The sequence below is a fragment of the Chinchilla lanigera genome, unplaced genomic scaffold (assembly GCF_000276665.1).
Source record: "Chinchilla lanigera isolate Chin_1 unplaced genomic scaffold, ChiLan1.0 scaffold00022, whole genome shotgun sequence".
NCBI lineage: Eukaryota > Metazoa > Chordata > Mammalia > Rodentia > Chinchillidae > Chinchilla > Chinchilla lanigera.
The window spans coordinates 8,653,429-8,680,920 of NW_004955423.1; the positions used below are offsets into that span (position 1 = coordinate 8,653,429).

A 27,492-nucleotide genomic window follows, 5' to 3' on the forward strand; every position below is an offset into this window, starting at 1 on the left:
CTGTAGACTCCTGACTACTCTGATACTGTCCTGTCACAGGCTGTAAGCACCATCTTCAGATTGTTAGACTCCAACCTTATTCCATTTTCTTTGAGAAAGCTTCAATTTACCTACATAACTATTAAGTTGGATATCTAACAAGATCATGTTTTAATTCATACATTAAAATCCAATGGGGAGAAAAAGCTAAGGTTTCTAACACCTCTTATTTTCATTCTTATGCAAAAAAGACTTTTTAAAAGGAGTTGAAAAGAGATCACAGTGGAACTTGAAGCTTGGGCTTCCTGATCACCATGTAATAATAGTACTTATTGAGCAGCAACTATTGTATATGAATGATACTGTCACAGGCACAGAAATACCAAGGTGAGTAATAAGCAATCTCTGCCTTCACAGCTGCTTCAATTTAACTGGAGAAATAAGACAGCATTAAAGAATAAATACTGTCACTGCATAACACAAGTTAAGTACCTACTAAATGGCTCAGGTCCCACTAAAGCTGCTAGGAGTTCTGAAGAAGGAATGATCACAGGAAGCCAGAGTCAAAGCCTGAGTGGACCTGAACCAACACAAGCCATAGGCTGGCCCAGACAAGAAGTGGCCATTACAAAAAAGACAGCCTAGAGAAATATCTGCTTATAAGCAAGAGACAGTGGCTGTAATGGAGGCTGTGTGTAGAGAAAGAGAGATAAGGCCCAAGACAAGTTGAGACTGGTCCAGCTCATACCTTAGCCAAAGGAATTTAGGTTTTCTTTTCTGTGGGTTATGAGGAGCCACAAAAGCATTTTAACAAAGAGTTTAGCAGAAGGTGGCCTTTCAGAAAGGCATTATGCTGTAGTGATTTAACAGGAATAGAGATTAGGAATAATAAACCACATAGATGCCACTGCATAGTCCAGGAATAAATGAGAGGTGAATCCGGACGAAAACGGATAGGGCAGTGCAGAAGTGAGGCCAACTACAGAAGTAACAGAACGTCATGACCACTGGACTTTAAAGGGAGAGGGGAATCAGTGCACCACGTCAGCAGGTAACTGCCGAAGTCCTCCTTTGTGCCTGGCACTGTGGAAGACCCTGGGAAGACAGTGATAAACAAAACGTCTTTAGGAGCACCCACCAGCATGGATGTCTTTGGGGAGGTTGTGATAAAGAATTCGTACTCTCGCTGTCACCATGAACTCCGTTCTCTCACCCCACACAGAGAAACAAACCATGGAAAATTGGTGGGCAGAAGTATTTTGCTGGATTTCACTGACCTAGATTCACGTTTCGGGAACTGAGTGGTACGCAGACATGTCCAACTGACAGCAGCTCTGGGAGGCAGCCAGTGTCTAAGCTTGTAGGACACTAACGGAGTTGGCGCCGTTTCAGTTTCCATTGGCAGCACTGGAATCAGTGCTCATCCAAATTTGGAGGCTCTGTCCTTTCCTCTACTATTTATTTGTTTTTATCTTTATCTATTCACACTCCAAGCCCACCCGCTACCACACCCCAAAAAAGTGACTGTAACATTTGCCTATCTTCCATCTCTAGCAACATCAGATTTTTTTCTTAGCTAAATTGATTTGGCAAAAGATTGAAAAAAAAAAAAAAAAAAAAACACATGACTATTCCTGTCTCCCAGGGTTGTCTTGTACATTACGGCATGACCCCTGTGATCCTCACGGCCATGCCAATAGCAATACCTTCAGCATTGAGGGGATTAAGAAATGTGTCAGTTGAGCTGGAAAGAGGATGGCGGAGTTTTGGGTTACTCTGTGGAAATCACATGTATTAAATGCCTTAGCTGTTGAGGAGTATCCTATTGCTTGGCTGAAGGTTAACAAAGCATATTATTAGACATAGATACAAAATTTGAAGTGACAGTTTAACTGTGAATTATTCTCAAGTCTCTGGAGAAAACATCCCCACTCCCTGACACAATGCTAAGATTTGGGCCACCCTTAGAAAAAGATGACATGCAAGAGAAATGAATTAAAAGTAAATTTGCTACCGCACTCCTGCAAAACCATCCCTCAGGTATTACCCTGCTCTGATAAGTATTATTTCCTCCCTGTTTTTATCTGTCAAACTGTCCTATTAGTCCAGCAATCTTTAAGACTATTTCTAGGGCTGGGGATATAGCTCAGTGGCACAGCACTTGCCTGGCAAGCACAAGGTCCTGAGTTTGATTCCCAGTACCAAAAAAAGGATATTTCTAAGCCTTATTTTTAAGCTGTACTCCCTGAGCAGTTCTATTGCCACAGTTGCGTCCCTGTATTGCTCGGAATACTACCTATCTGTAGAGGTAAAAGGTTGGATGTGAGGGAGATCTGGCTGCGACATCTGTCACCCCATTGATCACCAGGGTTGATTGGGCTGATCTGGCTGGCTGGGCGGGTGTCCCCTTCCTCCCTCAACGCTCCATGTGCGTCTCTCCCGAAGTTGCGCGCTCGGTCAAAGAGGACGACCACCCCAGATAGAGGAGGACTGTTCCTCGGTCAAGGATATACAAGTAGCTGCACTCCCCTGCTAGAACCTCCAAACAAGCTCTCAAGAGGTAAAAGGTTGCTTTGAAGATAGATTACCAAAGCCATTTCCTTTTATTTCTTCCTGAAGTTAAGAACAAGTTCAAGCCTGGCATGGTGGCACATGCCTGTAATCCCAGCACTCAGGAGGCTGAGGCAAGAGGATCGTTGTGAGTTTGAGACCAGCCTGGGCTACAAAGTGAGCTCAAGGCCAACTTGAGCTGCATAGCGAGACCCTGTCTCAAAAAGACAAAAAAAAAGAACAAGTTCAAAGCTGTGGCCACATACCCAAGGCAGCTTGCTATTACGGAGTTTAAACACACACACACACATACACACACACACACACCCTGGCAAATGATAAAAACTGAAGATAGATCAGCTGTTAGTAGTTGGATTTATCAATAGCAATAATGGTATGTTTCAGGCATGAAGATAGTGTTAATTAAATTTGAGTAGTCTGTGAGTGATTCTGGACTATAATAAACTCAAGAATTTCACAAAACACACATTTACACTGCACATCACATTCCTGGCGTTCACCATGAGAAATTCTGATATAGCAAGACTGCAATGAGCTCAGGAGCCACTGCATGATTCTGACACAGGTAATTCAGAGACCACACTGTTAAAGACACTGGCTCTGTCCAGAATTCACCAGACATCTCTTCCTACATCAGCATTACCGGGCAGGGAGAGAAATTCATTCCTAAAAAAGTAAATTGCTCTATCCTTGAACAGAAAACGCTACCTAAAATCATTCAGAATGGTACAGTGAATAAAATAACTGGCATTTTAGAGAAATAGCTCACATTCAAAGGATAATAATACCCATTCCTGCCTCGATTATCAAAATCCAAATGCTTCTGAAGTGCTACCTTTCTCTAAGATGCAGTGTCTATTTAAGGGGCGATGCTCCCAGAATGGAAGATTTTTGTCATGTTTTCCGTATAGTGCTTTTCTGTTGCTAATATTTACACATTAAAATAAATTCATCTGAAGTGAGCTCTTCTTTTACTGTTTCTCACTAGGCACATACACTCTCAGACTTAATAGAAAAGACTGCCTTCCTTCCCAGCTCTGAAGTCCTGTGGCTGGAAAACAAACCTGACACCAAGTTCTACAACTAAGAATAGTGGAAGGAGGAAGGAAGCCCAGATCTCTGTTTGGATAAGAACTTAGTCTGGCCACATCTCTGAATTTGTTAGGGGAATTTGAGAAGGATTTCTGGAGAGCTAGCAAAGCTGATTAAAGTAAAAGCCTCGGAAACCGGTACTGATTACACAGAAGGATATGGCCCAGTATCGACTGGGAGTTCTTCATGCTCTTCACTGGAAGGTTTGACTTGGAGTGAATCTTATAGGGAATTGTATCTGGGAATTTAAGAGTTGTTGAAATGCCGAAGCGCACTGCTAAAAGATCATTCATTCATTTAATATTCAACAAATATGACAGCACTTACCACATGCCAAGCTCTGCTGCAAAGCCCTGCACAAAGAGCCAGCTCCGTGACACTGTCTCCTTGGAGCTTTTAAATAATCGTCTGTTCTGAAATGACTTAGATACCTAGACTTAATTGAACTATAACAGTATGTCAATTGCCAGAAGGGGCAGAGATCAAAATATGTGTAGCGGAGGGGCTGGGGATTTAGCTCAGTGGCAAAGTGCATGCCTGGCAAGCGCAAGGTCGTGAGTTTGGTTCCTGGTACCGGAGAAAATATGTGTAGCGGGAGGCGAGGGGTGTAGCTTAGTGGTAGAGTTTGTGTTCCAACATGTATAAGGCCCTGAGTTCAGTCCCCAGCACCAACAGAAGAAAAGAAGTATAGTAGGGGTGGGGAAAACTACTGTCTGAACCAACTGATGACATGAACCATTGTTTGGGGGTGGTAATTCAGGGGGATTTGGGTTTCTTGTAAATGACATGGAGGGTCAACCCCTGTTTACTTAAACAGTAGCCTGTCTCTTATTAGGTGTTTTATTAGTTCAGACAAAGAATAGAAGAATAAATTATATCTTTACTGGGAAATTTGATTTCATTCTCTTTCTATTTCTGGTTGTTTTCTCTCCTGTTTCCTGTATCTGCCCTCTCCTTAAGTGTGAATTGATTTGATAGCTTTCTCCTGAAACTGTGGTTCTCAGTGAGAAAACTCTGTACCCAAGGGACATTGGCAACATCTAGAGACATTTTCAGTTGTCATGATGTGGAGCATAGGGAGACCAGAGGATGGGCTGGCATGCAGTAGGCAGAGGCCAGTGAGCTAAGCATTCTACAAGGAAGAGACCAGCCCACAGCAGTTATGCAGCCCAAAATGTCACTAGTGCTGAGGTTGAGAAACCGCATGCTAAAATATGAGTGAGGTTTGTCAACCTTGTCTCACCAAAATGTCAATCTGAGCAAATCACATTTAAGGTGTTTACCATACCTGATGCAGTTAGAGACAGCGATGGCTCTGAACCTGGAGCAGCCCATGCAGCAGTTGTGTCGTATGGTAGCTGGGAATTCACTAGCTATACAAAAGAACAAGATTAGAGAAGTGGAGTTGAGGCCTCTGAACTGGGGTCTTCAGGCCCCTCGACCAACAGATTCAGGAGCATAAACAGGTGTGGTTTGAGTATGAACATGTATAAGAAAAGGCCTGAAGGGTTGGAACAAACATTAGTTATTGGCAGGGAAAAGGAAAGAAGAGAAAGATAAGATATTCTGGGAAGGAAAGATGACTTTTTACTTTTTCAAAATCAGCTTTTTTTTTTGTTTTTTTTAAGACAGTCTGGCTATGTAGTTCAGGCTGGCCTTGAACTCACTATGTCTCCCAGACTGACCTTGAACTCCTGGCTCTCCTCCTGCCTCAGCCTCTTAAGTGCTGGGATTATGAGCATGCACCACCCGCTTGACTTAAAGTTAGCTTTATTGAAATATAATTTCTATAAAATAAAATTCACAATTTGTTTTTGTTTTTGCAGTGCTAGGGATCAAACCCAAGACCTTGTGTAGTCTAAGCAAATGCTCTACCCCTGAACTGCATCCCCAGCCCCTAGATTTGTCAATGTATAATTTAATAAATTTTAACAAATGTATGTAGTTCTATTAAGTCCAATACAATTTTAACTTTCCATATTGAATCTTTTACAGAATGTTTATGTTTTATAATAGTTTTATAATTTAAAATATGATTTTAGAAGAACTGAAATTGTAAAAACATTTCACCTCATTTTTCAGTTATGAGTTTGCATCAAGTATAGCAAAATTACAGCTGGAAATAAAATGGATACATGATATAAAAAGAGAAACAAAAGTATGGATTTAAATTGGAGCCATGTTACAGAAGATAAACTGTGAACTCACTTTTCCCCATTTTTGCAAAATGGCTTACATAAATATAGCCATTTTTTATTATTTTAAAGAGAATAATAAAAAGAACAATAGCAAAATACCAACAACACAGACAAAACCAAAACAAAGCAAAAACAATACAAATGATACAGGGTTTCAGAACAAAATGATAGGAATTAACGGTGGTTGTTGCATTACATATTGTTATCTTCAACAGAGTTGCTCAGATCAGATGTAAGAGTGTAAGATTGATTAAGAATTAAATTTTGCTCACTTAAAATTAAATAAATTATACTTTAAAATGAAGGTACAGCTGGGATGAGGGAAAAGAAAGGAGAAAAAGGAAGAAGGAAGGAAAATATATATGTATTTATATATAAATAGTTTATATATTAATATATATATGTAAAGATAGCTGGGATAACTGTACTGCTGAAGTCTAATGGTTTATTGAAAGGAACAGTTAATGCCTAATTTTTTTTCTTTTTGACCAATTTTGCACGCTTATATCTGGTAATCTGAACAATTAATTTGAAGACAACAATATGCAATACAATAACCCTTGGTGAATTCCTAACATCTTGTCTAGTGAAACTCTGTATCTAGTCTGATGGTTTCTTTTTGTTTTGTTTTTATTTTTTATTCTCTTTAATTGTTTGATCAGTCTTGCATTCTTACATCTGGTAATCTGAGCAACTTTGTTGAAGATAACAGTAAGTAATATAACAGCCACTGCTAATTCCTATCATTTTGTTCTGAAACCCTGTATCATTTGTATTGTTTTTACTTTGTTTTGGTCTTGTCGATGTTGTTGGTATTTTGTTATTGTTCTTTTTTTGTTGTACTTTTTAAAATAAAAAAACAAAGACACTAAATATTTAAAACTCATCACTTCCTAATTATTGTCCTGTATCTTGCCACTATACATATAGTACTGTATAGGTAGTACTATATCTTGTACATATAGTACTGATACACATAGTACTGTATCTTGCCACTGTCCCCTTGGGATGTTTGCAGCTACTGTTTCTACACAACAAAATGCTATATAAGAGTGTGCCTCTCCGCATCTCTGCCCAACTCTGCATTTGATGGCATTGCTGGCCCCAGTGGAGTATTTATACATAGGAATCAGCAAATACTACAAATAAGGACTTCACTTATTTTACTGATTGTCCAGCATAAGTGATGGAGAATATTTGAATAATGCAGGTTAAACTTAAAAATATGTTAAGCTGGGTGTAGTGGCAGCACATACCTATAGTCTCAGCTCCTTGGGAGGCTGAAGCAAGGGAGGATCACTTCAGTCTAGGAATTTGAGACCAGCCCAGACAACATATTGAAACCATGCATCAAAAAAGCCAAAATAAAGAATGAAGGAAATTTTTTAATGTGTTGATGTTTAGCCATTGAAGAAGAAATGACAAAATATTCTTCCAGGATTCAAAAACTACTATGGAATACCTCAAAAGTCACTCCCATCCTTGCCAAACAAGTTTCAATATATGTCTTCATTGTTTCTCTTGTCTTGCTTATCGATGTATACAAAAAATATCAACCAACAGCCGTGTTGTAACTACACTGATTGTCAGTCACAGCTAGTTTGCCCTCTGATATAACGTACAAGCTCTGCACAAAGCAACACAAGCCTTCTGTGGGAATCACTTGGCAAGATAAAATTAATAGTAAAGAATAGTCACCCTCTAATGGAGGGTAAGGTTTGCAAAAGAGCAGAACTCCTTCCCTCCACCCGCTGCACACTCTACTTTCCGGTGTCAGGAAAGACTGCCCTGCCCGATTCTGTTGGGTTTGAGAGAATTAAGTGCATGGGAGCAGTAAGGGGAAAAACAAAAAAAGAATATTCAGTACTTCCGTTTGCTACCCATTCTTCATATCTGTAACATTTATAACAAACTTACATGGGTATATTTCAAAAGCATTTCCTCCTAATGTATCAGCACAGTACTGCCCAGGGCTGAAGATCAAAAGTGCTAAAACAGACTTTTCCTAGCCCCGAAGGCTAAGCAAGCAGTTAGATGGAATTATGTATTTGGGAAACGTGAGCTGGAGTGTGTTCACTGAGCAAGTGCTTGCTTACAAAGCGTTCAGTCTCCAGCACCACAACCAAAAAAAAGAAAAAAGTAATTCTAATGATGATTTTCTTCACCTGTTCCAGAAAAAAAGCGTACTCTTATGTTATTGCAAACTTTTCCTTAACCTTAGCAACCCTTCCACAAATAGCCAAGCAGACTGGGCAGGGAACATTTTATGAATAAGAAAGAAAAAAGCAATCCTAATTGCTGCAGAAGAAAAACATTTTAATGCATGCCCTACTGCTGAGATAACCAAGGAGTCATTTGCTCATATGAAAAATAAGTATTAATTCTGCAGCGATAGCGACAGGGTGACAGGGCTGGCTGGTCCTGGCCCTCACTGCGGATTGTACATGCTTGGCCATTTCTCATCTCCTGCCTTGGAGCTGCCCCTCTGTCACTCTGAGGGCCACGTGGCCGCTTTGTTCACTGTCTTTCTCCATTTTAAAGGCTTTGCTCTTCTTTTCTTAGAAAAACAGCTAGCTCCAGGAACCCAAATCTTGTAGTCCATTAGCAAACTCAGATGGCTTCAGGGGCCTGACGTTCTCTGCCTAAAAGGCATTCAAATGCAAACGTCTAAAAATATGTGCATATCAAACAAATTCTGTCTAGAGGAAAAATTGGTCCACAGGCTGCCGGTGAATGAGGTCTGGGTAGAGTCTTTCACTTTGACAGGGCAGTTGTTGGATGTGACAAAAGAAACACAGGCATTTGAAGACAGAAAAACCTGGGAGTGAATCGTGGATTCACTGTCTTAATGTGTGACCTCTCACAAATTACTGAATATCTAATCAATCCAGTTAACAGAGTTGCTGTGAAAATGAATATAGACTAGATGAACACACCAATAAATAGAAGATGAGGGTTCTGGTTGCTTCTTTCTGTTGAACGCCCCAAGGGAACCTTAGAGATCAGCAAGTACTAGTACCCAAGGGAATTAACCTTGGATAATGGAACTTAGGGTGCCAAAGGGTACAGTGACGCAGGCATGTGAGGGAGCACACCAGAGCATAGCCCCCAAGCCAAGTAAGTAGCTGTGTACTGATTTACGTACAAGATGTAAGAAAAGGATCATAGAAGATTTGCATCTGCTACTGAGTTATAGTATGCACAGGCAAAGGGAATAAGAGAAGGCAGGAGCCCAGATTTTGCATTTGGGAGGAGGTGCTATGTTCTGTATTTTCTTCCTCCTCACTCATGAAATAAAACTCTAGTCGGGGCTGTCAGTCACTCAGAGATGTTTCCTTTGTTCCTACTGCCCATGTCCTGCTTCCTGGCTCTTGAGCAGTGTGAGGGTTGTTGTTGCCTCAGATATGGGAGGTTTTCCCAGCCTTCCACGGAGGCCACTTTTTTTTTTTTTTTCGGTTTTTCTCCGGTACCGGGAACCGAACTCATGACCTTGCGCTTGCCAGGCAGGCGCTTTGCCGCTGAGCTAAATCCCCAGCCCCGAGGCCACTATTTTTGAGTCCATCTCAGAAATGCTTTGTGTGACTTGTTACACTTTTGATAGTGTAAGAAATCTCTTGCCTATATTCATAAGGCTCATATGATCTGAGCAAAAGGAACAGCAGCAAATATGAGAGATAATTTGTACAGAACGTGGCCCCTGGCTTTGAAGGAAATATTTGGCCTTGAAATTCTGCAGATATAATTAAGAACCACGCAACCTTATTCTTAGATTCTGTATAGCCCACCGATGTGGAGAGAAGGCTTGAAAGACATCTTTCAGACTGTTCATTTCGAGCTCCTCTGTGGAATCCTATAAAACATAAGGAGATGATATCCATTTTAGAATGTTATCCATAGTTACACTAGCTCAGCCTTAGAAGGATTGCCAGGCTTTGATGCCTACTTTATTTCAGGCTCTCAATAAACTCTTGATGGATGATAAGAAAATGAGTGAATGATTTTAGATATCAAATAGCAATGAAAAATGTCTGTGCATCCTCTACTATAAATCTCAATAGACTATAATTAGTTGCTTTTAATCTCTATTTAGTGTTGATACGTTGTGATGGATTCATATTCATATCATAGGAAGATCAATTTGGAGTGAGCCAAACACGTGCATGGAGCATTCCTGATCATCTCTCAATAGTTTCTACATGCCTTCGCTTCAGTGTTTGACCCATTAAGGCCTAAATGGTTCTGTCAAACAACATAGGCCAAGATTTTTTTTTTTTACATAATTGCTGAAATACAAAGAAAGCATGAGTAAGACGCCAGAGAATGGAGCTGCCTTCCAGTCCTTTGGATGAGAAAATTCCCAGAAATGTTGGGAAGTGCCGGAAATGCCTGGTTGTCAGTGCAACTAGCCGTGCAGATTCTCCTCGGCTGAAAGCCAGAGAGTCCCCGCTCTGTTCTGTGACAACTCTGCTCTGGGGAGCAAGGCCGGTTCCTCCGAACCAGCAGCTGTGTGACAGACCGTGAAGATCAGGCTGTGGCAAAGATGACCTCAGGGCAGTTTCCTCCACGGCAGCCTGCCTTCTTCATTAAGGAACCGCCTCTGTGAGAGCGACCTTTCTTCTCACTGCTGGCACACCCTTCAGATGCTAGTCCTGCCTTAAATTATAGATTTTCATATCCTAAAAGCAGGACTAAGTTACCTTTGCACCTTTCTTTTTCACATATCATACCACCATGGTGCTTGCAGTGCCCTTACCGGGGCACAGCATAAAGGGCGGTGGAATTGAACAGAGCAACTGTATGTAACCCCAGTAGTAAGCACTCTAATCGTATTACATGGAGGGGTATGATTCCTTTGGCAAAAGTTAGAAAAGGCATTTGAAATAGCGACTTGGCTTCTCAGATCTTCCCCCCAGTCCTATAAAATTTATGTGGATTTTTCAGAGTTGAGTCTGAGGCCTTTCAGGATATAGAGTAATCTGCTTTCAGGGAGAGGAATTTGTGTGACGTGTGGAAGGTTTAGGTGCTTTCTGCTTTCCGTTCTGGCATGGGGTACAGTGAGAAGCAGGAAGTACAGTCCCTGGGGTTAAAGGAATACTTTGTTTACGTAGCACTCTGGAACAAAGCTACCTCCTCCGACTCGGCAAGGAAAAAATGTTGGAACGTAGAACAAAACAGCACAACAATCACATTCCCAGGATATTTGAAATGATGCTCATCTTTTCACAGAAGCTCTGTGCATCCACAAAGGGAAAACAAACCCTGCTTCTTGGTCCTGCCGTGGCACTGCCCCTCCCGCTGCGGTGTGAGCACATCCTCACAGTGTCCGTCCGACACACCACGGAGGCGTTAGAAAGGTGTCGTCTCCCGAGGCTCTCTGTGTGGTGCCCCCAATGATGAACGGCCTGCATTTTATACACTGTATATATGTGTGTACCTTCTGAACCCAGCTATAAATAAATGGCAAGCTGTCATATGCAGACAGTAACAACATGCAGAAAAAGAAAATGATCACTCTGACAGAAAAAGACTAAACTGTTCTTCATCCAAGACGACAGAAGCTCTTTGTTTGGAATAAACACATTTAGCTTTTTCATGGGAAAAATAAAATCTTGTTTATTATTTACAGTTATTGCTTCATAAGTCCTTTTCATTTAGAAAGAGACAAGGCTTAACCCACTTTTTATTCACAGTTAAGTTGACTCATCACCCCAAATGGGACCTGTTCATTATTAAGTCATTTCTTTTAGCATATTTTAAATTTGTCGAAAAATGATAACCCTGGGGCCTTGATAAATTAATTGAAGAGCTTCTTTAGGGTAGCTTTGGTGATTTTGTTAAGACATTATTTTAAGAGTCACTCTCAGTAGAATTTATCAGTAAATTACTTCATATATTCTTGGCATTCAATTATTTCCCCATAAAGAATAGTATAATTCCTTTCCTCCTAGTAATAAAAAAAGTAAAACTATCTTCAAACATTGCTATATTGGGCACTGGCCCTTATGTCAGTAATGTTAGGGATGCCCTCATTGGAAGCTATAAATGATAAATATAAGGCTCAGAAAAGGGAGTTGCACTAAAGACCAAGGTAAACCAACAATTAGAATTTCAAATAGGGGAGAGGATTGTTCATCCCAGGGGAAGGAAGGAGTTGGGATGGAGCCAACGTAAACCACAGCTAGGAAGGAAATCCTGTCTCCGGTACTCTGGTGAATCTTGGCACCGTCTGAAGTAGGCACGACCTTGCAGATGTTAGTTTGTCCACTCACTGGTAAACAAGAAGTGGGTACTGGTAACAGCCTTTGATAACACTTCCTCTGGAATGTACAACATTCCGTGTTTCAGCTTCAGAGTCACCAGCAGACATGCTGAGTCAAATGGGCAGGTGGGAATTTGTCCAGACCTCGTATGGAGCTGATGAGGTAGAGCCAGGCCTCAGCAGTGTGTTTATACCATGCTTCTTTGTCTTTCAAAGCATCTTTTAGCAAGACCCATGTGATTCTTTATCTGTGGATAAAGAGTGTAATGCATTGTCATGAAACCATGAGTTAAACTGGAAAACCAACTGGCAGTTATCAGGTGCTTATGAATAGAGGGAGCACCTCACCTGAATATGGCCCATTGGCTACCCACAGCTCTTCCAAGTACTTAGGAAGTTAAGTCAGTGGAAACAGTAGATTTTCTGAATTTTGGTTTTGTGTCTAGGCTTGATCAGGTAGAACTGGCTGCACATACCCTGTTTGAAGGACCTCTGTTGATAACTTCTGGCCCAAGGAACTCTCTCCCTAGGCGTCTGGAAAAAATCCTGAATTTCTCAAATAAACTAGGTCCAAATCACTTGAAAGGAAGAGAGAAGAGTTCAGACTGCAAACGTGAGCAGACTGACCTTCAACAGCACACGGTAAGGAGAGATTCAGACATGGTGTGGTCCCAGTGGCTACCCCTGGAAAGAAGCAGCTTGCTCAGAAAAGCAACTAATGAAACATCTCACAAATCCTGACTGAGTGCCCTCTTGCATCTAGAGAGAGACCCATGACATCCATTAGGAAGTCAGCTTCCCCACTGGCTATCTGGACTATTTTACTAAAACAGAGATCACACACACAGAAGTTTACACCTTAAAAAAAGGGAGAAGTTTACATCTTTGATTTGATACACATCAAATTTTTTTTCTTTTCTTTCTTTGTTTTAATGCCTTTATGTGCTACAAACTCTCCAGTCCATTCCAGGTTCACCACTTCGGTACCTCACCTTGCCAACTAAACTCATTTGGGTTAGGACCAGAGTGTAGTGCCCTTCCGTATGCTTTAAGTGAAAAAGCAAACTTTGGCTTATTGATCTTAGATAGCTTTCACATTGAATAATGAGTTGTATTTCTGGAGATAGAATGTATCATATTTTTCTGAGAGGAGGTAATTTTGCTTGAACATGTGCTTGAACATATAGTTGATTATAGTGCACTCCTGAGGTTCTCTATATCCTTTTTGAAAGAGTGAAAAAAGTAATGGGAATGAATCAAATTGGTTAAAATATATTTTGGTCATCTGCTATTTGCCAAGTGATTTGCAAGAAATAAAGAGAGACAGGAACTCACATTTACTATGTTTAGTATGGGCTGGAAATTTGTGCTAAGCACTTCACATGCTGTTGCTGTTTGTTGCTGAGACAAAATACCCAACACCCAAAGATAAAGGAGGAAAGGTTTATTTGGTTCACAGTTTATAGAGGTGGGCTCAGTTCATAGCTGGCTGGCTCCAAGGCAGGGTGGCTTGGCAGAGGAGCATCACAGAGGAGAAACAGTTCATGGCAAGCAGAAGGCAGCAAGCAGCAAGCTACAAGTGACATGAAACGACCCTCTTTCTATCCCTTATACCTTATCCAGGCTACTCACCTTACTCACACCCCGGGAGGGGCGGCATTCATCCCTGCATCTCACCATGAATCAATCACAGCGTCACATCCTTGAAACCAGCATCACACACCCTAGATCCAGCCACCCCTGAAAAGCCCACCTATGACCATGCAAGTCTTGGGGAGACATCTAGATATAAGCCATAACACACATGTTATTTTTTAATAATTTTCACAGTTACTCTATGGCAAGCAAGGAAGGAATTTCCATCCACTCTATAGCTGAGGAAATTGAGGCTAAGAGAGTTTAAGTGACAGGTCACACAGTTACTGTGTGCCTGACATGGCTTCAGACTCAGGTCTTCCTCACTGAAGCCAGGCTCTGTCTACCTCATTACACCTGGGCCTCATTCAAGGCAGTGGTCTGGCTAAAGAAAGAAACTTATTCTCAGATTAAAATTTATCTTTATTTTTGAAAAGTTTGGGAACTTTATAGCAATTCTTTCTAAGAGATCTAGGCAGAAGGGATGCTAAGGCTCCAATACTATTGAATTATGTGTTCAGTAACAGCTACGGTAAAAAATAGGCTCCCTCAGAATGGGAGAAAATCTTTCTCAGCTACTCTTCCAACAGAAGATTAATATCTAGAATATATTTAAAAATTCAGAAAACCTAATACCAAAAAAACAAATAGTCCAACTAGTAAGTTGGCAAATGAACTGAATAGACATTGCTCAAAAGAAGTACAAGTGACCAATAAGTATATGAAAAAATGTTCAATATCTTTAATCATCAGAGAAATCAAAACTGCACTGAGATTCCATCTCACCCTAGTCAGAATGGCTGCCATCAAGAATACCAGACACAATGAATAAAGGATGAGGACACAAGTGGAAGGGATAGAAGCAGTATTTCTGTACTGCTGGTGGGTATGTACATTAGTACAGTCACTATAGAAATCAGTGTGGAGGTTACTCCAAAACCAAAAAGTAGACCTACCATTTTTGTCATTTGCAGGAAAAGTGGATGGATCTGGAGACCACTGTGTTGAGTGAAATAAGCCAAACTCAAAAAGACAAATACCAAATGTCTTCCCTAACATGTTGAATCTAAAAAATATGAGAAGAAAGCAGAAAGGAAAGCAATATTAGGCAAGAGAAAGGGGAGAAGGGAGAGGAGAGGAACTATAAGGGAAGGTAATGGGGGAAAGAGGATCAAAATATGTCATTGAAACCCAATATTTTGTAAGAATTAATAGGCATTAATAATGCAGAAAAAGTGTAAAAGAAACAAAAGAAAAAGTAAAAAAGAGGCTGGCAAAATCATCAAGGAACCACCAAAGATGTAGTCTTACGTGTTTTTTATTTTCTTATTTTAAAGAGAATAAAAAAAATTTTAAAACATTAAAAATGATACAGAATTTCAAAATAAGATAATAGGAAATCAGCAGTGGTTGTTATATTGCATACTGTTATCTTCAAAGTAGTTGTTCATTTTTAAGAATAAGGATTGACTTCCAAAACAGGCTATGTTAACAATGAGGTTAAGGGCTGGGGATTTAGCTCAGTGGCAAAGAGCCTGCCTGGCAAGCGCAAGGTCATGAGTTTGATTCCCGGTACTGGAAAAAAACTTAAAAAAAAAGAGGTTAAATGTCATCACTTGCCACCATGGTTAGATGGGATTGCAGCCTGAGAACTTGGATCTTGTTTGTCCATGTCATAAAATATCACCTTACTGAGGGCTTATTACTATGCTTTATTATATACATGTCTTCAGTTAACTTTCATAATAAGTTTATAAAAACTGTTATCCCAATTTTGTAGGTGAGGAAACCAAGAAGTCAAAATATGTGGTTAAATACATATAGTTAAGAGAAGGTAGCTCTTGGACTCAAACCCAAGTCTGAGTCCTCAATCTTGATCTGACTGTGCTCCCTCGCACACAGAGAACAAATGGAAGCTACTACCACTGTGTTTTGGAAACAGCACAAAAGACAGTCTGCATAAAAGTTAATTAGTGACAATTTGTAATAGAAAAAAGCTACTTGAGTTGGAGTTTTTCTTCTTAAGCTCTTCAATGTTATTTCTAGGAATATCCATTTCATAAAGAGCGAGAAGTTGAATATGTTGATTTGCTTAGAAAAAGTTGATTACTAGGAGTGTCTCTAACTTCTTAATTGCACACATATTGGAACAGATTTAAACTGTCTCTATTTAGCCACTGAGGTAGAACCCATTCCATAGCTGATCTATGTTAGTGGCTTATCCCTTCAAAGAATAACTTAAATTTAAAAGTGTAAAATAAACTCTTAAGTGATGGTACATGCCTGTAACCCCAGAATTCAGGAGTCTGAGTCAGGAAAATTGCTGAGTTTGAGGCCAGCTTAGGTTACATAGTGAGTGTAAGGCCAGTCTAAACTACTGAGTGAGAACCTGTCTCCAAAAAAAAAAAAAAAAAAAAGGGTCAAGTCATGTCCTTTAACTCCACCAAGTAGAATTACATCTGAAGAAAGAATTAATGGTACTGCAAGAGAATATATAAGTACTAAATGAATATGGAAAAGCAGACATTATGGTGGTTTATAGGAAGGAGAGATCTACTAAAGTATGAAGATCAAAAAAAAGCAAACAGATGATTAAGAAAGAAGGTTTTGCATTGCACAGGGCAGATTTGAATCAACATTGATTGCCCTCAGCAAAGTATTTGACTGCATGAAAATTTTGAGATTAAATAATAAATGTATTTAGCCTGATACCTTGGTTGTTATTGGTGTAATTTAATGATCTGTTTGTCTATCACTGTCCTCCCTTAGCCTGTAATCTCTTGGAAAATGGGGTCCACACCCTGCCCATCTTTGTGTCTCCCGGCCTTTCATACCATGCTTATGTTCGTCCACATTCCTGATGTTTACTTCTGTGTGAAGAACATCCCACCTCTCTCCACTCCCGACATACTTCACAGGAGGAGAAGTAAATGATTTGCCTGACTGGTGGGTCAGGAAGGGCTTCCTAGGTGCTATCTTCCCGTTCTCTTGGGAATTCATGCTCTACAGGGCACTGAGGAAGGACCAGCTGTGGAACAGGTCCTTCCTTAGTGCCCGAAGGAAGGGAGCGCATAGTGTCTCTTCTACTCTTCCGTGTTATTAACCTCACTGTCCAGTGCCACCGTGACTATGTGGGCAGATCTACTGGTCGTGTGGACACATTTCCACACAAATAGTGGAGAATAGGTAGATTCGATTCAGACTGTGGAAGAGCACATGTTACAGCTTTACAACCTGGCATGTCAGCAGATTCTTTATAATGTATAGATGATGGTCCACACCTCTACTCCCAAAGTAATATTTGCTTCTGTTTTCTTTGATATTTGAATACTTTTGTTGTTTGAGGAAGAAAGGAGGTTGTTTCAGGATTGTTGTGTTTTGATTCTGTTGAGATAAGGGTGAGGTATCAACATTTTAAATGTTGTGTTCTTTTTAAAGCTATTTTACACTAGAGTAATAGTAGATACATCATTTGAACAACAGACCTGCTAAGACAGTTTTTTGGCAAGTGTGGTCCCAGGACTCTCTACCTTAGATCACCTGGAGAGCTTTCAAAATGCAGATTCCTGCGCTCCACCCCTAATCTGCCAAATCAGAGTCCCTGAGGGGAATGCTTAGGAATGTGAGTTTGTCATTGCTTTTTCATTTGCTCTTTATATTAAGGGCATCACCTGTGAACAAGTGCATTCAACTTGAATGTAAAGAAGAGCAAATTTGTGTGTCATAGGGGTAGTTATTGCTAAACCTGGCTATTAACCATCCAGATTACTGCTATGGTCCTTCTTTCTTACAGAACAAGGAAACACTGCTTACTCAGACACCGATATCAAAACCTCTACTGGGCCTTTCCCATATGTGGGCGTTTTGTGTCTTACCAATAGGTCTTATAAACAAAAACTAGAACAATAATCAACGGTTTTAAAAACATTTTTAAAAATACAAATAAATACACACTTTAAAAGAACAACAAAAAACGTTTGCAGTTGTTCAGCTAAACCATATCTTAATCAGGTTTTCCTCTTCCCATTCTACGTGACCGAAGGGAACCTCAGGGAACTCACCAGGAACCTGACCAGAGGAACCACCTTAAGGAATCATTTGCAAGCTTACATCCCGCCACCCCATCTTCCTTCTTTTTGCAAGTGCAAGAGACACTGCTTAGACCGGCTTTGTTTCTTTTCATAGATCATGCAACAGATGAGTGACCACCGCTATGACAAGCTCACTGTGCCTGATGACATGGCTGCAAACTGTATATATCTAAATATCCCCAGCAAAGGACATGTCTTGCTGCACCAAACCCCAGAAGAGTATCCAGAAAGCGCAAAGGTAAAAACGACTTTCCTCCTGGCCACTGCATCTGGGTGGGCCGCCACGGGGATTATTTTTAGGATAGAGTGACAAATGGGATCTTCCTTTTCCTCTATATGCCTCAGAAAGAAAGCAGAAGGGATAGTTAGGACACAGAGAAGGTTTATGTAACTCAGTTTTCTCCTTTATGTTATCAGTCACTGGAGCCTTTACAGTAGTTGAGACAATCATACGTGATATTCAAAGCTTTTCAAATAAGTACCCCAACAACCCAAGTCCGTGCCCAGCTCTGATTAAATATACCTTTCCACACTAATACCTACAATCAGATGGTCAGCTGTTCCTTGTTTTCTGACAAATCTGACCCGCCGCTTAGTAGTTTCTTAAGGCAGAGGAGTATGAATGACCCTCAGAGGGTGTGCTCACTGTCAAAGCTGCAGAAAGGGGACTACATATCCTAGGAGGTGCAAAGGTAGGGCACGAAGAAATGTGGCACGCTTGCAAACTGGCAAGCTGGTCCTACCAGGAGTCTCTGCACTTGTTGTCCCTGAATCTGGAATTCTGCCCTTGTCAAAGAAAATCTCCCTTATCTCTCAAGGCACTATGCCAGGGTCCTAGTATACCTTAGTAATCTCAATTTATCCTATGAAGCAGATTGAACAGTGCTCAGCTATCAATTCCTCAAGCGCATATCTTCTAGGCACTTCAACTCCTTCGTCTCTGAGGAACATTTACATGAAGCGTTACAGAAGAGCCTTTAGTAACCATTGACTTCTGCCCTGAAAACATTAGGAACATTACAAACACTTACAAAATGTGCAGTACTGTACTATGTCGTTACTAGGTTTACCCTCTTAATTTTATCGCTAATCTTTTACCAGATAAAAAGTGAAAGGTGGGGAAAATATATGGATAATTTCTCTCTATGTCCATGGCCAAAAGTGTGAGCCAGCAAAAAGTGTAAAATTCCTGACCTCAGACTGCAGCTTGACGGTGGACCTCACGCTCTAAGCGGCCCAGGGTTGTTAAACCTGGACCCCCGGGGTAGAATCGCCTGACTACCACACGATCAGTAACTGCTTCCTCATTTAGCCTATCAGCAATATCAGTAACAGTAATAAAACCCTCATGAATATTGATAACATCCCTGTGGGTCGCTTATGACTAAGGGCTTCTCTGGTGTCAGGACCTATGCCAAGCAAGCACAGGCATTGTCTTTATAACAGCCCTGGGAGGCCAGTTTTATTATTTCGGCATGAGGGAGAGGTAAATGGTGCAGAGGGGCAGTCACTTAACTGAAGTCATATTGTAAGTTGACACCACTGGGTTTGGAAACTAATTCCAACTGCTTCCAGCACTCTTAATTAACCACTGTGCTGAACTTTAAGAAGCTTCCCCTTCAAAAAAACATGGTAGATTGTTTCTAGGCAGTGTGTTTTCAAGTGATTTTGTTTTTAAAAGTGTACTTTCTTTGATCACAAAGAAAAATCTACGGACTGTTAAATCGAACTTTTGAAACACACTTTCCATTAGCATTGAAAGATGCTACAAAATTCACACCTATAACTTGAAAGCAGTGTGATATGAAGTAGTCACTTAAATCACACTTTGTCAAATTTTCCCAGTGGTTTCAGCAAGGAAAGAAACAATAAAGCCTAATTGAGAGGGCTTTCAAGAATGGAGAAGGAGAAGTGTTCAGACTGAACGCACGGCCACTGACTTCATTCACTTTAGCCAGCAATGACAGTAGCAAAGTAAAGGCATTTTCTAGCCACAACCACATTTCTGACACATCTTCAGCTTTGAGGTTAAAGCATAGAGCTCGCGGTTAACCAGTTGTCACCAGCTGTATGGGGAGGGTTGTGCAGAGGGGAGGCTACGTGTGTGCTGGGGTTAATTGAGTGAAACCCTTAGCCACACAAACTGAATTAATTCTCCGCACCTGGGGGTGGCGAAACGGGCAGAAATGTAATCCTCCTCTCCCTTCCCCTCCATTCTCATTGTAGGTTTATGAGAAACTGAAAGACTATCTGCTAATCCCCGTGAGCATTTCTGAACTGGAAAAGGTGGATGGGTTGCTCACCTGCTCCTCAGTTTTTATTAACAAGAAGGCGGACTCCTGAGCCACAGAGTCCCTTCCTTGCAGCCCGCAAGAGGCCCTGGGCCAGGCTGATGACTCTGTCCCCACTCCCTTTGTTTTTCTTGACAATCTACTGTGCCACTGTGCTACTAACTCTTGTTTACAAAAATTTAATTCTAAGTTTAATTGCTTCGTTTTCGGCACCCTCACCTCCCTTTCCCTCTCAGTGGTACCTAAGCTGTGGATGTGCTAAATGAATTAAGCGATCTAGAAAATATAGAACTAATGAGTCATTGACATGTGATTAATAAGAGTATGGAAACACTCATTTTAGTGTTCGCATTATCTGTGTGAAAATCGTTTAGTTGCAGTATATTCCCGAGAATATCTTCTTGATCAGTCAGATAAGCTAGCTTTTTTCCTCTGTATCATGAATCATGTTTGGTTCCTGTAAAATTCCTGATTCAGTGATTCTCCCATTTCTCGCTCTCTTTTCCTTCTGAAAACCTTTTTTCCAAGTACTTTCCTTTGCCTTTTTATCACAGCCACCTTAACCTTGGGTAAAACAAACCCAAGGTCTGGCATTGCGGACACTTTCATGCAGGTCAACCCGGCCTGCCTGCAGTCTCCTCTCCCTCCCAGCAGACACATCTTCTGTCACCACCAGCCCCAGGGGACCAAACAGTTCTGCTCAGCAGAACTGTGACCAAAATCAGAGTGGCTGCCTCGGGCAGTTTAGCTACAGAGGCACATCCTCACAGGCTTCGCCTGGGAGATCCAAATTCCAGAAGTAGGGCGCCACACCCAGGAAGGTAAATTCCGCACCACACGGTTGCTAAGGGCTCTTAGATCTCAAAGCACGGAAACTCCCCATGGGTACAACGTCTTAGAAAGTGTCTAGGTCACATTCCATGAGTTTTTACCTCATTACTGTTCCAGTAGGACCTGGGAGAAAGACTTATTTTTTTTCTTCAGCTTATTTCTGCTTCCCCCTCCCCTACTGACCCTATTTCCAGCCTCCAGTCCTTACAATTATCCCGTTCTCCCAAAGTCATTTCTTTCCGAAGAGACATCTAACAATGATTACTGGTGGCCTGGTGAGGGCCAGAGGTAGCGGCCCCACATGGTCAAGGACCAGATTCAAGAAATGATCAACTTGGTGCCTGAAACGAACTGCAGACGGGGTGATTCTACTTTGAAATAGCCATGCATACTTACTTACTGTGGAATGCAATGAAAACTTTCTTCTCTACCCTTCAAGTTGCACAACTTCCAACAGACATGCGTGTCTTAAAAAAAACAGTGCCACAATGAAGGTAGAGATCATTCTTCTATGTAGAGTTGAAGGAACCAGGCTAGGGATATGGTACTTACCAAGGAATGGTGACTGATCCAGGCATGCTATCAAACCTCCTAGTCATCTCCACCTTTCCTGTATTACCTTGTGGCTTGTTTAAGATTTAAAATCAGGGAGATGAAGAAATATTATTTCAATTCTCACTCTGCTCACTTCTGTGTTTATAGTCAAACCACCATTATGGTGGTGAACAAGAGAGAATTACCTTCGCTTGCTTTACACCCCCTCAGCTGGTGGAGATGAGGAGCTGCTGGGAAAATGAAGAAACCTTTAGCCACTATCTTTTTCATTTACATGATGCTTTTACGCCAGTGATTTGAAGAAATATCTTCTCTGCCTTCTCTTCCTTATTGTTTAACTTTAAGATTCACATCACAAGCCGGGCGTGGTGGCACATGCCTGTAATCCCAGCACTTGGGAGGCTGAGGCAGGAGGATCCTTGTGAGTTTGAGGCTAACCTGGGCTACAAAGTGAGCTCAAGTTCAGCCTGAACTGCATAGCGAGGCCCTGTCTCAAAAAGACAAATAAATAAATAAATAAATTTTAAAAATAAAATTCATATCACATGCAAATACCTACCAGTGAGCATCCTATGAGTGAACCATATCCTGGTCACAATCATATTTTGAAACATCTCATGATGGGTGAATAATGTTTTTACAGAGAGAATAACTGTTAGCCACATGCTCAAGTTAATAAAGAAAAGTTGTTCTCAGTAATTAAGGTTGCCTTCTTGGGTTAAATCTGGCCCTACACTGGCAAAAAGCAGAAATTCTCCCTGGGAGAGCTCGCCAACTCAAAAACAACCACAAGAAAAACAACCCAATCAGCCACTTTAGGCTAACTGGCATGTAATTTTCAATAGCATTCCTTCTGTCATCGCTAAAATTAAAGAACTGTTCTCTGTTATGTTTAGTTAACTGCAAATGAGTAATTTTTCTTCTTAACAATTTACTCTGCCGAAGGCAGTTTTGTATTTTCCCTTTCCTTTCCTTCTTTTCCTTTCCTTCTTTCCCTTTCCTTCTCTTTGTCTTGAGAAATCACATAGTTGCTTTGTTCCTCTTTTACCTCTTATTCTCCATGGCTGTGTTACCCACCAGGCTGGCTTCTTTTGACTCCCCATGTAATACGAAAATGTGAAAACCTAAAATATTTGCAGAAGTATTACTTGTTTGAGGTTCTCATCAGCATAACGTTTTCTTTGAAAAAGAAAGATACCCATTACATAGATTCCTTTCTCATCCATTGTGACTTGTAAGGATGGATAAACAGACAGTGTTCTTGGACATTATAAAAATGTGAGGAATTATATTTAAGTACGTAAAAGTTGAGTCAAAAATTTTTGATTAGTATTACTCAGTTTAATAAAGAGACAATGTAGAGCAAATACATTATTTAGCATTATTTCTTTAACTATGATGGATTGCTATAGAAATCAGTGGGCAGATCTCTCTAATGTGTATTGATTGCTCATGTAAGCTACTGTGAACACATTACTACGGCCATTTCTTTATCTTTAAGGGGGAAAGTAGTCTATAGATGAATAATATGACTTATGTAGAGTTGCATGTCAGTCTTCGTAATTATTTAACATGCTACAAAGTTCAGATATTATTTCAACATGGTGTTAGATTTGTGCATTTTACTTTCCTGCCCATCTTGTTCCAGCCGATGTATGGATCCACTCTGTGTGCCAAAACCAGTAATGCCTTTGATGCCCCATTAGTCCAGAGAAGTTCTGCACTGATTTAGTCTCCTGCTGTCCCAATTCTACATGTATACGAATCACGATGGAATAAAGTGTGAGTTGTACTGTGATCAATGGTGTGTGTCTCGTTTTTGTGACTGAATCTGCCATGGGGAAGGAAGTCATCATTCCTTTGCTATTAATCATAGGATATTTTCTTTCTTGACCTATAGGCAATAGCATTAGAAATTCTGTACCTATAAATCAGCTACCATCAAAGCAGATTAAAACAGTATTTGAAGTGATGCTTCATAGTTTAGTCACTTAGAAAATATGCGTATTATCCATGCTAGGTCAGGATAGCTCGATTTGACCTGTACTTCTCTTTGAAAGCATCTGTCTCTTATTCACTTTAACTGCTAACTGTAGTCAGCATGTTATGTAGTTCCGTTATGAGGGAACTAGAATGATTTTTTCTTATGCAAGCATTTGCCTTTGCTGTACAGTAAGCGTTCTTTAGGAAATTTGAAGGTTTTTTAAAATGAGCCTTTTTGCAATGAGCTTTAAGCTCAATTTTTACTTGTTAAAAATAATAGCTGCTCACTGTAAAAATAAAACCCAAAAAACTATAACAAATAAAAGAAAAAATTACTCAAAATTTTATCACCCAGAGATAACTACAATTACCATTTCAGAGGATATCCTCACATTTATGAACAGATATAAATATGGAATAATTTCCATAGTCATACTGGTCTGTAGTCTGTTTCCTTCACCTACCAATATACTGTGGGCTTTATTCCATCTCAGTGAATATAGATCTACATCATCAATTTTAACAGCCCTGAATATTCCACAGTACAATTGTTGAGGCGGCTCTTTCTTAATTACACAGAATGTTATATCACAGATGGTCAGTATGCCCACATCGCTATTAGCTGGGAATTTTCAGGGTATCAAAAATGGGCTGCTTGTAAGCTTGAAGCTAGTTCAGTCTGGTGTACTCTTACCATAACTGAATGGTACACTGAGAACGCTCACTGAGAAACTGCACTGCGCAGTACTACGATTCCCTGGGATTGATCTAATCACATCTTCTCCACTGATATTGTTGCATTAATTAGTTCTGCATCATCTGGATTGGCACTGGCAGTGGAGCTTTAAAAAATGCCAAATGCCAAGCGCCACCCCTGTCACCTTGCACTGGGCCCCACAACAAACAGAATTCTCTACCTCAGTACCAGAGCACCTTGCTCCTCCCACTGCAGGAAAGGAGGTCCTCCTTAAGACAGGTTAACAGAGGATGCCAAACACATCCTCCTCTCAGCAGTGAGGGAAGAATGATGGAAATACCTTCTCGTGACAAGCTTCAGATCCTGGAAACAGGAATTGTGCCAGAGGAAGAATACTGATCACCAATAGTTTTAGACAAGTGAGTGCATTTTTAACAAGTGCCCACAACCTTCCAGGCTCCTGCTTTTGGAGCACTGACCATTTGAGAGGAGCTGGGAAGGACAACTGCACAAGTGTACACACGGTGTGACACCATAGCAGGTAAGACGAAGACCATCGATAACAGCACTGCAGCGGCTCCCAAGTCAGGGAGACCAAACAAGGGATCAGACCTGGGTTCAGAGAGACATCTCTGCCTTCCACAGATCAAGACGGGGGTACAGGTGTTCTTGGCTGAGGGAACATCAGGAGCAAAAGGCATAGAGGTGGGGAAGCATCGTGGGTGCTTCAGGAGCAAGCATTTGTCGAGAACTTACTGTGCCAGTTACCTCTGTTAGGCCCTGGGGACAGTTCCTGCTTTCCTGGAGTTTACATAAGGCAAGGAAAATACACACGAAGCAAGTTACAGCACACGTGGTGCGCATTATGAAAAAAGAACAGGGTGCACAGACCAGACAGTAGGTGATAGCAAGGGGATTTGTTTGGCTAAAACACCAGATAAATAGAAGAGCATGGTGAGGCAGTGTAGGTCGGCCCTGCCTGCTAAGTTAGGTTCTTTGGACTGAATTTGACAGTCTGTGAGGGTTCTGCAAGGACTTCTGTGTCAGGAAATGGTATTATTGGAGCTTGATCTGGCAGAATTGCGAAGGACAATGGGAAGCAAGAGGGATGTTTCTAAGTTCAATTTCTATGAGGTTAACTTACTTAGACATCTCTTCCTATCACAAATGAGAAGCTGAAATCCAAACAATTAACTCTATTTGCTGTTCTAAAAAACAGGTTAATCACACCTTCCCCTCCCAACTCCAAAGAGATATTTTCAATGCAAATGAGATAAAAGACTGGAAGCGTTCTTTGGAAGAAAGGTATAAGGTAAATATCATTATCATCATCATTATCTTCATTAACTCCTGTCACAGCACGTTTGGATCCCATCAAAGTGTCAGCTTCTATTTGAAACATCAGTCACCTGCTCCAGAAATAACTCGGAATTTTCATCATGGATGCTTCTAAGTGGGCCTGACGGCTTCTGCAGTGACTTCACAGGTGTCCTTGGTCTCCGAGATGGCTGCTTTGTAGATATATTTGTATTAGGGAACTTGGCGAATTGGGTTGTCCCTGTCTCTTCCCCCTGTAAACACTCATTTCTAACTTAGCGAAAGCTTATGGCATAAGATAACCGGGGTTATCGGGATTCTGGAGAATGTTTAAGTGCCAAGTATGTTACCGTCACTGTAAATAAATAAAAGACTCAAACAACTATGGCAGCAAACCACCTGGCATAACATCGCATGGGCTAGCTTGGGACATGTCACCTAAAATCAAGGATGAGACTCAAGATGATGGGATGCCCCTCCTATTTATAAATAGAAAGTTTTGTCACTTTGCTGTGAGTACAGTGAAAAGGCTCGGGTATAATTACATAGGCCTAAGAAGGTAGTTTAGTTTTCTTTTTTGTTTGAGGGATGATGATTTAAATTATATTTTTAGGTATAAATTGATATTCTGATATACATATACATTGTGAAATAATCTTATCAAGTTAACATATCCATCACCTAGCAGTTAAAGTGTGTGTGTGTGTGTGTGTGTGTATGTGTCAAGGATATTGAAGTCCTTTCTTCTTTGCAAATTTCAAGTATACAATATGGCATTGTTAACGATAGCCATATTGCCATATATTAGATCTCCAGAACTTACTTATCATACTTAACTCAAACTTTGTACATCTTGACCAATATTTTCCCATTTCCTCATCTAAAACTAATTTGTAAGACCTTTTTATGGAAAAGAAGTCAAGACAACTGCTCAAAATTACTCAACTCCTCCTGGATACTATGTGGTATATGGTGAAATTTCCCTATAACCCATAAAGATACAATAACTGATTATTTCTTATGGATGTAAAAAGTCCAGGAACCAAAAAGTTCTGACTCAAAGCAACAGTTCATCTTTGTAGAAATGTTAACTTTTTTACTTCTGGAAGGATCTTGTGGAATAAACACTGGTTCATGCATCCAACAGAAGCTTAAAATTCTTAGGCAGTATGTGAACAAAGTCATCAATTTTATTTACAGGCAACAGAGAAGAGTATATGAGATCCCCTGGAGTTAGTCCTAGGACAGAAACACAAGGTATTCCTTCTTTTTAAGTTTGATAATTACTGGGGTGGAGGACAGAAGGAACATTGTTGCCAAGATAGAATAGTAACAAGGAGTCCAGTAAGAGATAGAATTCATTGCCACTTGGTTCAAATGAAATTTTTCTCTTTACACCTCTGTTTCAGAGGTATAAGTACTAATGATACAAACAAGGGGTGGATAGAACACCCAGAAACCAGTGGGAAGCAGCACTCATGCCCCCAGCACGTCAGGAACAGGAAATTGTGCTACTAGATTTGAGATAGAAAATTCAGGACTCTATCACCAGTTAGAGACCAACTTGCCACGCAGGAAGGAAGCACCTCCACCTTTCTCTCTCCTCACTTTCTGATCTGCTGCTCTCTCCACTGGCTGAACACAATTGTACGATGCTACTGAGAAGACCCAAGTGGTGCCTTCAGTGGGAGGCCAGCCTCCTAGGGCAAAGAGCTGGCCAAGAAGAGCAGAAGAAGGATCTTGAGGGGCCAGAGGATATCTACATAAGGCTGTTTTGAAATCTGCATAGTGCCAATATAAAAATGAGCTTAGTCTATCAAATAAGAGGCCATCATCCATGCTAGGTCAAAATGCTGGCATTTAAATCATTAACTCTCGGCAGGTTCCTCAGGCACGTGCCAGTTATGTGGTCTGGGCCTTCCTCCCTCAACCTCAAAAAAATGATTGGAACAGAATTAACAACAGAATATGAGTGTGCATTGCCTGAGGGCGA

The 27,492-nt window shown here is 40.7% G+C and overlaps 1 protein-coding gene across 1 annotated transcript in view; it reads left to right on the top strand.

Moving 5' to 3' along the window:
• The window catches only part of Ddah1 (dimethylarginine dimethylaminohydrolase 1), a 36,766-nt gene extending 16,313 nt beyond the window's left edge, over positions 1-20,453 (top strand). Inside the window, exons 4-5 of the mRNA XM_005385138.2 lie at positions 17,920-18,063; positions 20,052-20,453. Of these exons, the coding sequence (XP_005385195.1) occupies positions 17,920-18,063; positions 20,052-20,168 (261 nt within the window). The 3' untranslated portion in view covers positions 20,169-20,453. The remainder of the gene's footprint in view (positions 1-17,919; positions 18,064-20,051) is intronic.
• The last annotated feature ends 7,039 nt before the right edge of the window (positions 20,454-27,492 follow it).